Source organism: Lissotriton vulgaris, chromosome 1_1 (genome assembly GCF_964263255.1).
Source record: "Lissotriton vulgaris chromosome 1_1, aLisVul1.2, whole genome shotgun sequence".
NCBI lineage: Eukaryota > Metazoa > Chordata > Amphibia > Caudata > Salamandridae > Lissotriton > Lissotriton vulgaris.
This window is the reverse complement of record NC_141685.1, coordinates 584,574,510-584,587,865: the sequence shown is the minus strand read 5'-3', so window position 1 is coordinate 584,587,865 and position 13,356 is coordinate 584,574,510. Positions and strand designations below refer to the sequence as shown.

At 44.2% G+C, this 13,356-nt stretch overlaps 1 protein-coding gene across 1 annotated transcript in view; it reads left to right on the top strand.

Annotated features, from left to right (window-relative positions):
* CLCA4 (chloride channel accessory 4) overlaps positions 1-13,356 on the top strand; it is a 323,718-nt gene that overhangs the window by 184,329 nt on the left and 126,033 nt on the right. The window contains exon 8 of the mRNA XM_086953978.1: positions 13,249-13,355. Within this exon, the coding sequence (XP_086810104.1) occupies positions 13,249-13,355 (107 nt within the window). The remainder of the gene's footprint in view (positions 1-13,248; position 13,356) is intronic.

Sequence of the window (13,356 nt, the reverse complement as noted above, 5' to 3'; positions counted from 1 at the left end):
AGACAGTATTGTGCATGAGTATAGGTGTTGTGAGAAAATAATCAATGCGAGCATATGTTTTATAAGCTGCCGCGAAAAAGGTGTATTCCTGTGCTGTAGGATTCCTGGGTCGCCAAACGTAATGTCCGACCCACCTCCTCCAACCAGAGCCTTGTGGCCATAGAGAGTCCCCGGGATTGCCCTGCTCTGGGTGTAGTACTATCTCTGTGTGTGTCCATTACAGTACTGAAGTCTTCCCCTACTAGTATCCCTTTTTCTGCCTTCAACAAAAGTTGGCTCCGGGAGTCTCTAATAAAGGCTTCCTGGCTGTCATTTGGGGCATAGATTGTGGCAATTGTGTAGGTGGTACCCTCAACGAGAATCTTCCAATGCTAACAGTCCATCTGGGATGTCTAATAAAGTGTTCTTGACCCTCCCTGTGAAGTGTGTGGGCAACAGGACAGCCACCCCTGCCTTCACCAGTCACTTTGCAGTAGATGCGTTTCCTGTAACTTGCATATGTCACACTTGGGGTCTCTTAGGTAGGAAAGGAGTGGCAGGCATTTAGACGGTGCATTAAAGCCTTGCACATTGAGGATAAGGATGCTTAGTGCCACACCCTTATTTGAGAGTGGTTGTGACAGAGCACAACCCCCAGAGATAAGCGCCACCATCTGAGAAGACAGTATAGTAGGGCAACAAGAGAGGAAGAATAGAGAAAAAGGATCACAGAAGGCAGAGGATATACCATTACAAGAGGTGAAGAGACATTAACATAAACAATGTGTAGGGTCCATGTTGTCGGATTGATCACAAACGAAATAGCAGTTGAAGGGGGAGCCCTACCGGAAGATAAAGTCTACAGCTGAGGGCCAACACAGATATTGACACACATCCCTCAGCAATCGCGGCATTGCGAAAGTGTTGGGAGAGGGTGGTGCAAGGGTGAAACAGAGAAAGAAAGTCAATTGCCTCCATCTGTTTGGTCGGATTCGCCATCTCTCTGAAGCTGCTGGATTTTTTTGTTGCGTGCTTCGTGACTGTCTGCTTTGGTTGGCTTGATCAGGACCTTCACTAGTCATCGCCTGGATCGCCTTGAGGCCGGTTCCACCGCCGCAAGATCCTGTCGTGTGGAGGCAGCCTTCGAGGAAGGGCTTAGGTCCAGCAATCCAGGAAGTGCCCATGCCTCCTTCAGGAACCGTACAGTACGGGTCTCCTCCTGCCACATTGGAGTCGGAATGGGTGATCCCACTTGAAATTAATATTCTTATCACAAAGAAGGTCTGTGATGGGTCTAAGCTCCCTTCTGCGCTGCAATGTCAGTGGGGAGAGGCCCTGGTAAAGCCACAGGGGGTGAACCTCAAAGGTGATGGAGGATTGATCTTGTACTGCAGACATGATCGTTTCTTTCTGGCGGTAGGAATGAAGGCAGGTCAGTATGTCTTGTGGCTTCCTTTGCGCAGCGGATGGACGGCGGGCCGGTATGGTGCGCCTGATCCAAGACTATCTCCTCACCCTGGAGTGAGGGGGCAACCTGCTTGAAAAGGCAAAAGAGGAATTCGCCCAGGGTACCCGAGACTGCTTAGAGTGGAATGCCCCTGATCCGTATGTTGGAGCGGCGAGATCTATTTTCCAGATCCTCGAGGCAGTAGCCGAGTTCCAAGTTGGAGTTACTGGGGGCCAACAATTTCTGTCATTGACCCTCAATCTCCTCTTCACGTATGTCCTGGCCCTCCTCCAGTGCGGCCACTCTCGAAACCACTGTTTCGACATCTTTTCGCAGTTCTTTGATGTCAGTGGTGAGTTCCCACTTAAGACTAGCAAAATCTTTCCATAGTTTTCCATGGAGATATTCCAGAAAGGTTTTGGTGAAATGTGAGTCATCGCCTTCTGTACCACTGACACCGGTAGCATCAGTTTGCTGCTCTGAGTGTACCTGGCCACTCGCTCCTTTGCACTTCTTAAGAGCAGATTTAGCGAAGATGTCCTTCACTGAGGGCTCCTTCTTTGAATTCTGAAGAGAAGGCAATCTGTTGCGGAGGAGCGGTGCACCACCCACGACTGCCACCACCCGCCAGAAGAGACCGTTGAGAACAGGACCTTTGGGAGCTCCGTGTTGTACAATGGAAGGACTCCACCACTGTCGCACCACCACCACCAACGAAGCCAGGTCATGGGCAAGGATGCAACCAGTAGGAATTAAATTGTGCAAATGTACTGATCGATTACCTGTGACACTTGGGTCACGCTGTGAAGACCAACTGTAGTTGCCCCACTCAGGAGACAGAGGGGGTATCCGCTGAATACAATGGGTTTGCTTCCAGTGCCAGCGCCATCCGGGAGTGGCGGGTGGGGGCACTATGACTTAAAGGTCGGCCATCTCCCCCCTTGTGCATCGCACAAGGTCACTTGTGCGAACCTTGCCTTCAAAAAACTCGGGAGGTCCCTGGGCCAATCCATAGTGTAAGGCTTGTTGCTCAGGAGTGTTAACATAGAATCACTTGGTCCCAAAGCGGTGGGGTCCGCAGTTCCAAGCGTCCCAGACCGAGCCGAATGTCGGTTGCCAGGCAAAGCCGATGAGGCCATCGCTCGAGGAGGAAGGAGAGAACAGCACACACAGTCAAGTCCAAACCAAGAGGGACTCAGACCAAAGGGCCACATGGGTTTGGGGGTCCGGCTGGACTTGTATAAGTGCTGCATCCAGTCTCCTTCACGGACTATAGCTGCTGCTCATCCACCGCTTCTTGGGCCATGGGCCAGTGTGCTACCCCACTCTGCAGGTCAGGACAGTGGGGGTTTCCCTTAAAAGAGGTGCCCGGGAGGAGCAGCAGGCCTAGGCTAACTGTGCTGCAACCGCCGGAGGCCATGCGCCCCAAGGCAGATGCTGGGTCTTTGATGGGTCCGCCCCTGCAGCTCCAAGAGGGTGGCCACAGTAGGGCCACAGGGCTCCTGAGCACGGCAGTGGAGATAAGGGCGTGAGGTGTGTCACTTTATCAGTCCCCTTCGGAGGGCTCTGGGATCCGCAGGTCAAGGCACCACAGACTGTACGATGGTGCTCCGTCCTGCCTCCACTGGTGGCAATGCTCTGCCTGGAGGCAGCCTATCCCACAGAAGGGGGTGATCTGATGTCCCACAGGCAGTCTGTCTCCGGCCCCAGTAGCCCCCAGTGCAGTGCTTGTTCTGTCCCTTTACCCGGCACCTCTCAGCCCCCTGGCTCGCACGTACTCACTTCAGTAGGCAAAAGAAGCAGGGGATTCATCCAGTGTGGAGCTGGTAAGTTGTTGCAGGCTCAGGGCTTCTGTATCTGACCAACCACCAGCTACACCATCCGCTGTCACTGGTCGAGAAAGGTCAATTCTCAAGGTCCCCAGATGCTAGGGTTTGAGCAAGAGCGGGTGGAGCCCTCTCTTGGTATGCCGCCAAGGCTGTCTCTGTGAGACCTGGGCTCTGCGCCGCATGGTCTGGGCAATGTCGTGCCTGTCCGCGTCCCTACATAGCCCCAAGCCTCCAAACAGTCCCTGAATTCATGGGATGTGTCCCGATGATGTCCCCCGCCTAGGACCGTCTAATTTCTGGCTGTGAGTGAAGCCGGTGCAGCTCTCGGCCTGCAGGGCCTACGACGTCCGGGGGAGCTTCAGAATGTGTGACTTAGCTGGTCACCATCTTGGACATGCTCCCTGAAAGATAGCTTTTAATTACTATTCTTTAGACACCAACCTTTACCTGTCTGACTGTACCCAATTGGAAGTTGCAGCTTATTAAATATAATAAGGTAACTCCAATGTTATCCTAAGGGAGAGGTGGGCCTTGCAGTAGTGAAAAATGAATTTGTGAGTTTTTCACTACCAGAACATGTAAAACTTAAAAGTACATGTCCTACTTTTGAAATAGACTGCACCCTGCCCTCTAGGCTATCCAGGGCCTACCCTTGAGGTGACATATATGTATTAATGAAAGGAAAGCTTGGGCCTAGCAAAAGGTTTATTTGCCAGGTCAAAATGGCTCTTAAAACTGCACACAGGCTGCAATGGCAGGCCTGCTACATATTTAAAGAGCTACTTAAGTGGGTGGCACAATCAGTACTGCATGCTCACTAGTAGTATTTAATTTACAGGCCATGGGCGTAGGCATTACCACATTAATAAGGATGTACTGGTAAATAAAGTATGCCAATTGAGTGTAAGCCAATTTCACCATGTTTTCAGGAGAGAGCATGGGCACTTTACCACTGGTGATCAGTTGTATAGTATGCAGAAAGCCGGCAAAAATGAAGTCAGCAAAACAGGAGGTCTGAAGGAAAAACGTTGGGGGAGAACCACCCCAAGGATGATACGCCTACCAGTTTCTAACCTCAGTACACCATCAATCCCACTTGTTAAGTATACATTTCAGATGCAAAGAACTCTGCACTCATGGTAGAAATGTCCACACCTGTCAAAGGGCTTCTACTGCCAGGAATACCTTTGCGAATACCTGACAGGCATAAGTAAAATACATTCTGTCATAATCTCATGTTTACTGTCAAATTTAATTTTCTGAGTAAGACCCCACGGAGCTCATGATACACATGGACAAAAGAGCCCTAGCATGCCATAATATGAGCTAGTATTGCTTACTTATTCACATTAGTCATTGGCTGAGCTGTCCCATCAAGTGTCATATTTAAGGCACTGTATCAGTCACCCCCAGCAATGCATGAGCCATGTTAAATGCTGCCAACAGTTTTGTACTTGAGAAAAAGATGAAGGCTGTAGCTCAGTTCAGGACGTAAACAAATTGCACAGCCACTGTGGGATTCAGGGTGTCAATTCTTTCAATTTCAAATACCCAGGGCCTAGCCACATCTTTATGATCTTATAGGGAAGGTTTATTTTAAAAGTAGGATCACCCACATTTCCATGTGCTGGAGTAGGAGGATCTTGATGATTTAGAAGATCTGAGATTTCAGCTGCTGCTTTTGGCTCTTTCTCAGTATCCATTAAGTAGGTGACTGTTAGAGACTGTGACTCTAGTTGGCAAAGGTTTACACTCCAATCAAGTAGGGGTGACAATCCTAGTGACAGTAAGTCAGATACATACCCTCAATTAACCTGTGCTCACCGCCTGGTAGCTTGGCACAGAGCAGTCAGACTTAACTTAAGAGGCAATGTGCAAAGTGTTTTTACAACACTAAAATTACAGTAACACAGTGAAAACACGACAAAAAGGCTTCAAACTAGTTTAGAAAAATAGAGAAAATCGACAAAAATCCAATTAGTGGAACTCAAGATATCAATTTTTAAACATTAAATCCATAAACAGTTCTTAGTGGTCAGTAGCGCTGAAAGGTTACTAGAGGTCACGTTAGACCGGGGTAAATCCAAAGTTCAGGCTGGTTGCAATGGAGGGCAATCTGGCTACAGGTCCCATGAAGGGCCCAGTGAAAAAATAACTTGGATAGATAAAGTGTCGGTGTTGAAGACTCGATGCGTCGGTTCTGATTCACACAGTTGAGGCGATGTGCCGAAGTAGAGCCTCAAAGTCGGGTTCTGCACCATTTTCGAACCTCTTACGATGCAGTTGCATCTTCATTGAGCCTCGCAGCGGATTGCCACTGCATGTTGTCAAACCCTGCAGTCGGTACCCTCATCGTTATCGAATCAGCACTGTGTCGGCGTCGGATGGCACTGCGTCGCTTCCGGTCAGCACAAAGGCATCACTACGCTGATTTTTGCAGAAAAACAGCTACAGAACCCACTTCTGAGTTCATCAGCTGAAGCAGATTTGAAGGAAGTGTTTGATGGCCCTGAGACTTCAAGAACAGTGGACAAGCCAGCAAGCATTTGGAGTAACTTGGGTTCAATGATGTAGAGAGCAGGCCTAGTGGTTCTCACTCCCAAGCAAGAATCAGCAGGCTAACAAAGCAGTGCAGGTAGCAAAGTTGCAGTCCCTCCTACAGGACAGCAATCAGCAGGCAGCAGGCCAGCAAATCAAAGCAGATAGGCAAGTGACAGTCCCTCCTGAAGCACAGCAGCTCTTCTTCTGGACAGAATGTCCTTGGTTCCTGCAAGTTCTGATTTGGTTGTGACAGGGGTTCCAGTATTTATACCCAAAGGTGCCTTTTAAGTGGGGGAGACTTCAAAGAGGCCTTTGAAGATCACAAGGTTTCTGCCTTTCTTGCCTTGGCTCCAGACTCATTACAGGGGGGTATGCCGCTCTATGTGTGGGGACAGGCATATCCCTATTCAGGTGCAAGGGTCAGCTCCTCTCTTCCAATCTACCTCAGGAGGAACCTTCAGCCTGGTGATGGGCCATCAGGGTGCAAATGTCACACCCCTCTCTTTGTGTGACTGTGTAGAGTGAATGCACAAAACCCAGCTGTCACCCAACCGAGACGTGTAATCAGAGTCAGGCAGAGGCACAGAGTGATTAAAGTAAGAAAATGCCAACTTTCTAAAAGTGACAAATTCAACTTCACCATAAGTTATGATTTTAAATTGTTTGTCCAGAGACACTAAACTCAAGCTCTCTATCTTTTGAGTAGTAAAAAACAAATTGTATCGTTTTTAACTAGCAACACATGAAGAACTCAAAAGTATATGTCCTACCTGTTAAATACACTACACCCTGCCCATAAGGCTGCTTAGGGCCTACCGTAGGGGTGACTTACATGTAATAAAAGATAAGGTTTGGGCCTTGCAAGTAAGTTGACTTGCCAGGCCAAAATGGCAGTTTAAACTGAACACACAGGCTTTGCAGTGGCAGGGCTGAGACATGTTAAAAGGGTGGCACAATCTGTGCAGCAGGACCACTAGTAGCATTTAATTTACAAGACCTGGGCACCCTTAGTGATCTTTACTACGAACTTAGAAGTAAATTAAATATGGCAATTGTGAACAAGTCAATGTTACCATGTTTTGAGTATAGAGCATATGCACTTGAGCACTTCATAGCACTGGTAAAGTACCCAGATTCCTAAAGACAGCAAAGCAGAAGTCGGCAAACCAGGAGGTGAAAAAGCAAAATGTCAGAGGAACCAAGCCAAGGATACCTGGTCTACCAGAGACATTGGTGTATTTCTTGAACAAGACCAATGCAAAGGGATTTTGTTGCAATGTGACTGAGGACCTTCTTTCATTTATAGAGTGAAAGATGCCATTAACATAAGCCATGTTAGCGGGGGATTGTAGCAGGATGCATTATCATTGTGACTAGTGCTTGTGAAGGATGGTCAGTTACGGACAGTTATGTAGGTAAAGCCAAAGATCCTTATTGAAAGCTTGCTGGGTATTTGGTTTGGCTGGGGGGGTGTTGGTAAAAGGTGTCCGCAGAGGGTTTGTGGAATGAGAGAGCAATCAAATGTCTTGGTGCTTGAAATTAACCAAGACCAAGGAAACGTGAACAGAAGAGGTGAATTAGTGACAATACCCCTGCTATCTTTTGTCAGGGCCATTGAATACGATGGTGCCCAGGTAAAGTTGCAAACTTGAACAGTGCACTGTCATTGCTCCCCTTTTACAGGTCTGTGGGCTTTCACGGTTAAGTAAAGCCATTTGAAACTGTTTAGGGTACTGCAACAGTTGGAACCTGTCATGATGTGTGTTGGTTAATCAGGCTGGCAGTCATCTTAGGTAATATCATCGTTGGTTGCTGTTGGATCTCTGTTGGGATGTAAATGTTCTCTGCATGGTACAATACATGTACCTTGCCCTGAGTGCCCCACTGTACTGTTGTCTGGATCCCTAATGCTGATGTTTTTGTCATTGGTAAACATGGAGCATGCGTACAGCATGAAATAAGCCTGTCTCATGGATTACTGTCTTGTTAAATTGGAAGGGTGCCTTAACTGCTGTCCTCATAGTGGTGGAAGGCTACCACTTTCACCAGGAGTTAAGCAGAACAAGCGAGGTGGTGGCAGTATACTGTGTAGTGATCAGTAATATTGAACAGGACCTTTTTACCATGTTTCCCTGGAGTGAGGCCTACAGGCTCACTCCCCTTTTTAAAGGTTCTGCTGCTGTGTGCTTAACTCACCCCTGGTCTACATCATGTAGATGTGGAAGAGCGTGTGTGATGGAAACGTGCTGAGTGAATGTCTTCTATCAAGAAGTACACTATACAAGGGGTGAAATGTGATACAGTACACACATGTTAAATGTGTGCTGGCAGTGTGTGTTGTTTAAAAGACACACTCTGGTACAATATAGAATGGCTACAGTGCTAAACAGTTTGCAAAGCCTGAAAGCACTTACTGCATGTTGTTTTGCTTGTTGTGGCCTAAGACATGAGGTTAACACTGCTGTGCAGAAAGTGTGCTGTGGCTGTACACTGAGTTCAAGCGTGCCTGCACTGGTACATTACATGATGGCCCTTGGGTTCCATGATGGGAAGCCAAAGGCATACCTAATAAAAAACATGAGGAGTAGAGGAATCCCCCCCTGAAAGATTTGTGTATTGCTGAATTCCTGTATGCTGGGAGAGCCATGCACTAGAGAATGGGAAAGCCAGATAGATCACAAGGAAGCGGACTGGAAATATATCATAAAAAGGGGAGATGGAGCTGATAAGGGAATCATATGGTGCACAGACATAATATCGAGTCCAAAATATCGATTGGACATAATATTGAGTTTTAAATATAGACTGGACAAAATATCAACAGGACAGAATATCGACTTCCAAAATATCGTTTTTAAGGTAAGTGATGTAATAATTAATAATATCTAATTTTTTTAGTGTATTTTTATGTTATAATATGTGTGAAAAGTGTGTATTTATGTTATAATTAATTTTAATTAAAGAATTTTGTTTTTATAATTATTGCGTAATTTAATTCTGTAGCGGGTTGTGGGTTTATAGGGGAATAGGGTGGGAAGTAATTTAATTATAATTAATTAAATATGTAAATGTATTTATTGATAGTAATTTTCAATTAATTGTTAATTATTTATATTTGTTAATTAATTAAATTTTAATTGGTAATTCATTTTAATTAATTGATTAATTGGTAATTATGTAAATTTTACTAATTTATTTTCTTTAGCGGGTTGTGGGTTTATAGGGGAATTGGGTGGGAAGTAATTAAATTATAATTAATTAAATATGTAAAATTATTTATTGGTATTTATTTAGAATTAATTATTAATTAAGTATTTATGGGTAATTATAACAATTTTATTTGCCAATTAATTTAATTTAATTGATTATTTGTTAATTATGTTAATTTGAATAATTTATTTTCTGTAGCGTGTTGTGGGTTTATAGGGGAATAGGGTGGGAAGTAATTTATTAATAATTAATTAAATAATTAAATGTATTTAAATGTATTTAATTGGAAATAATTGTTAAATAATTTTTAATTATTAAATAATTAATTGTTAATTTGTAATTAATTTGAATTAATAGGTGATCAATTGAAATAATTATTGTTAATTAGTAATTTTAATATATTAATTATTATATTATATACATTTTTTATTTATTTTTAATTAATTATTAATATATATTCCTTTTTAAATTTTTAAATAATATGTGAAGTATTTACTTTCCCTAATGTTGTATTCTCTGGAGTGGGAATAGTAATTTTTACCCCTACGCTATCCAACGCTTTCCCTACTGTTGCACCCACTGGAGTGGGAATAGTAATTTTAACCCCTACGCTATCCAACGCTTTCCCTACTGTTGCACTCTTTGGAGTGGGAATAGTAATTTTAACCCCTAAGCTATCCAACGCTTTCCCTACTGTTGCACCCACTGGAGTGGGAATAGTAATTTTTACCCTTACGCTATCCAACGCTTTCCCTACTGTTGCACTCTTTGGCGTGGGAATAGTAATTTTTACCCTTACGCTATCCAACGCTTTCCCTACTGTTGCACCCACTGGAGTGGGAATAGTAATTTTTACTCCTACGCTATCCAACGCTTTCCCTACTGTTGCACCCACTGGAGTGGGAATAGTAAATTTTACCTCTACGCTATCCAACGTCTTCCCTACTGTTGCACCCACTGGAGTGGGAATAGTAATTTTAACCCCTACGCTATCCAACGCTTTCCCTACTGTTGCACTCACTGGAGTGAGAATAGTAAATTTCACCTCTACGCTATCCAACGTTTTCCCTATTGTTGCACCCACTGGAGTGGGAATAGTAATTTAAACCCCTACGCTATCCAACCCTTTCCCTACTGTTGCACTCACTGGAGTGGGAATAGTAATTTAACCCCTACGCTATCCAACGCTTCCCCCTACGCTTGCACTCTTTGGAGTGGGAATAGTAATTTTTACACTTTTGTTATTGTACGTTAATAATATTGGCTATTATTTAATTATATTTTGTTACTATATATATATATATGTTTTAACAAATATGAATTACATTTTTTTTTTAACTTTCATTAATTATTTAATTATTATAAGTTAATTTAAGTATTTTTAATTATATTTTAGTAATTAATTTTTAATATTAATTTAATTTTACATTGTTTTTAGTAAAGTCGATATTTTTAAAAACTATATTTTAGTAAACAATATTTTTAACTCGATATTTTTGTACTTACCTGTTTGTAGATAGAAACTCAATATTTTGTCTGTTGATATTTTGTCAACGATATTCTTGATGGTCGATATTCTGTCCCTCGATATTATTTCAGTGATCCGAATCATATAGAGTAGGGCCGGCAGCCCTGAATTAACATTTTGATGCACATATCACTTTGGCTGACATCCAGGTGGGAACTCTGGTCACTTCCATGAATCTTGTTGGATTAATCAGCTTCGGAGTCCTGCCGGCTGTGAAAGACATCCTTCAGGAGAAGAAGAAAGGGAAAAGTTGTTCATTTCAAAGAAGCATTTTGGTCTGGAAAAGGAATATAAGTATGGGAGTTTGAGTCCCCAAATGTTGCATCTGCTGAGCAGCGAGACAGATTATGTGAGGAGGGTAGAAGCTCAGCAAGACTTATGCCTGTGACCATGACTGGGGGTGTAAACCTGCTAGTCTTCCTGTTGGGTCGGGGGAAATCACCCAGGGAAACCAAAACTTCCTGCCCTGGAGCCTGAAGCACTAGAGCCTGCCTGAAGGCCAAGACCAGTGTGCCCTGTTAGAAGAGGTGATCTCTATCATGAGGACTCCCTGTGTCAGGTCTGAGGAATCCCTCTTGCACCGAATGTACCGTAGCCCATGTGCTGGATTGATTCAGCGATCCCTCTATACCAGAGGGGCCACCGTGCACTGAGCCCAGGAGCGAGTGTTGTTTGGAGAGCGCCAGGCCTGCAGGACCTCAAGGTGTGTGACCCAGTGTGCCAATGAAGGGGCCCTCATAAACATCAAAACGAGGTCAGCATATCCGGACTTGTGATTGTCGTCACAACTACCCTGTGAGGAGCCCCTGGAAAAATTGAGGCCAAGAGTTCAGGCTGGAGCCCAGGACCAAGGTGCAAATGGCACAGAAGAATGCCAGAGGATCAAAGGACATTGCTGGAGCCCCGTTGGATCACCTGCCCACGAAAGAAAGTGTGACCAGCTGGTAGCCTGGCTCAAAAGGGAGAGCCTGCCTGGTACTGCCGGTTGTGACAGGATGCAGCCTGACATTGTAGACTAAGAGCAAGGCTTTGCTGTGCCGTTGAGGGGTTCCATACCACCGGAGCAGCTTAGCCATGAACTGGGCCTTTGTGGCCCTGGGTGACATACCGTGATTGGCACTGTGACCTCATAGACTCTTATGACTAAACTTCTGAAAGAAGTCAGAGGGGAGAACTTTTGAGTATGGCCTAATTGTTTATATTCCCTGGATGTGGCTAGCAGTGAATGGGAATAATATTTGATCTGTTGCACTGAAGTTAATTGTAGAGGGAGTGGCCTTACAACTACTACAGCCCCTAACCTCATGGAGACTGTGTTATTGCTTGTGGATGTCGTTTTACCTTTGTATGTGTTGAAGTAGAAGTAAAATATTCCAGTTTTTGCCTGGACATTCATTTATTGTTCCTCAGCTTGCACGTTGAGTTACGAGTTGCATTTACTGATCTGTATTTACGCTCTGTCCCAAAGGAGCCTTGACTGCTCGTTACACACAACCTAAATGAGAGTCAAGTGCGGAAGGGGTGCTTGGCCCAATTGAGCAGGATCCATAGTAAAGCGTACCTGGTACATCGGGAGTAAAAGCCCTCAGTCACCACGGTTGAGCCCAGTAACTCCTGCTTACCCCGTGGCCCTCTGAAAAGGGTTCTGATAATCTCCATTAAGTTAACCCATCCCTTGTTTAATAAACCTGCCTCATAATTTTCATCCAAATTTAGTGTGCCTTGACTCTATTTTATTTGGTCTGCATACATTTTATGCTATATTGAAGAAATAGAAACCTTCTCAGTCGTCTCACTGATACACCTGAAACTTTTAAACCAAGAAAGAAGAGATTGGCACAGAAGCTGTAATATTAAAAGACATATTTATTAACCTCACATGAGGGAGACTACGCCACACAGTAACCTCAGGCAACTGTTGGAGGCATTCTGAAGAGTACAGAGAACAGGAGCCTTATATATGCATAGGTTTACATAGTCCGCATAAAACCAAGGGGAGGTCCTCCTGGCATGTACCAGCATGCAAAATGACTAATATGGGTATACAATATTTGCTTGCTTAACAAAGTGGGAGGAGAAATATTTCTCTTTACATCAGCAAGAATAGCCTGACAGTTGTATTCTAGGAGTAGGTGCATTCTATCAGCTAGGCCCCTCTGAGCATGAGCAAGGCTCTTGAAGAGGGAGAAAGCACATGGCTAACTAAAATGGCTGCCAAGTACAAAATGTCTTTCAGCTCATGCTAACAGATCCCTGCAATCTTTAACAATATCATTCTTTCTTCCAGTTATGTTAATGTGATTAGGTTGGTAGCTGGGCTATGGGTTAGCAGGGCTATGAGCGGCACCATGAGTCAAGCTACATTTCCTAACTGTTCACTAGGTGTTACTTATGCACAAGGGCTGTGTTGATGGAGAACTTGGAAATATAGAACCACATATTGAGGATGCCTCTAAAGCAACGGAAAATGTGAAAGGCAGTGATTTCTTGTACCACAGTAATTCACATTGCAAAATGTAAAATCTTTGTTTAAGGATTCTGCTGACTGACTCGGGCTAAGATTTAGAAGGTGAGCATGTGCGCAATCCTTCTCTAGGGATGGCATGAGGGAATATATTTATCGCCTTTTCAGTCACTGCCCTCCTACGACAAAAACTGCATATGATATAGTGCAACAATCTATTTTTCTAAAATATTATCCTTTTCTATTACAGGGGGTCTTAAATTTTCTGCTTCAGATAAACTGGATTCCACTGGCCTAATTGATGCATTCAGCGGAATTTCATCAGGAAGTGGAAATATTTCACAACAGTCCATTCAGG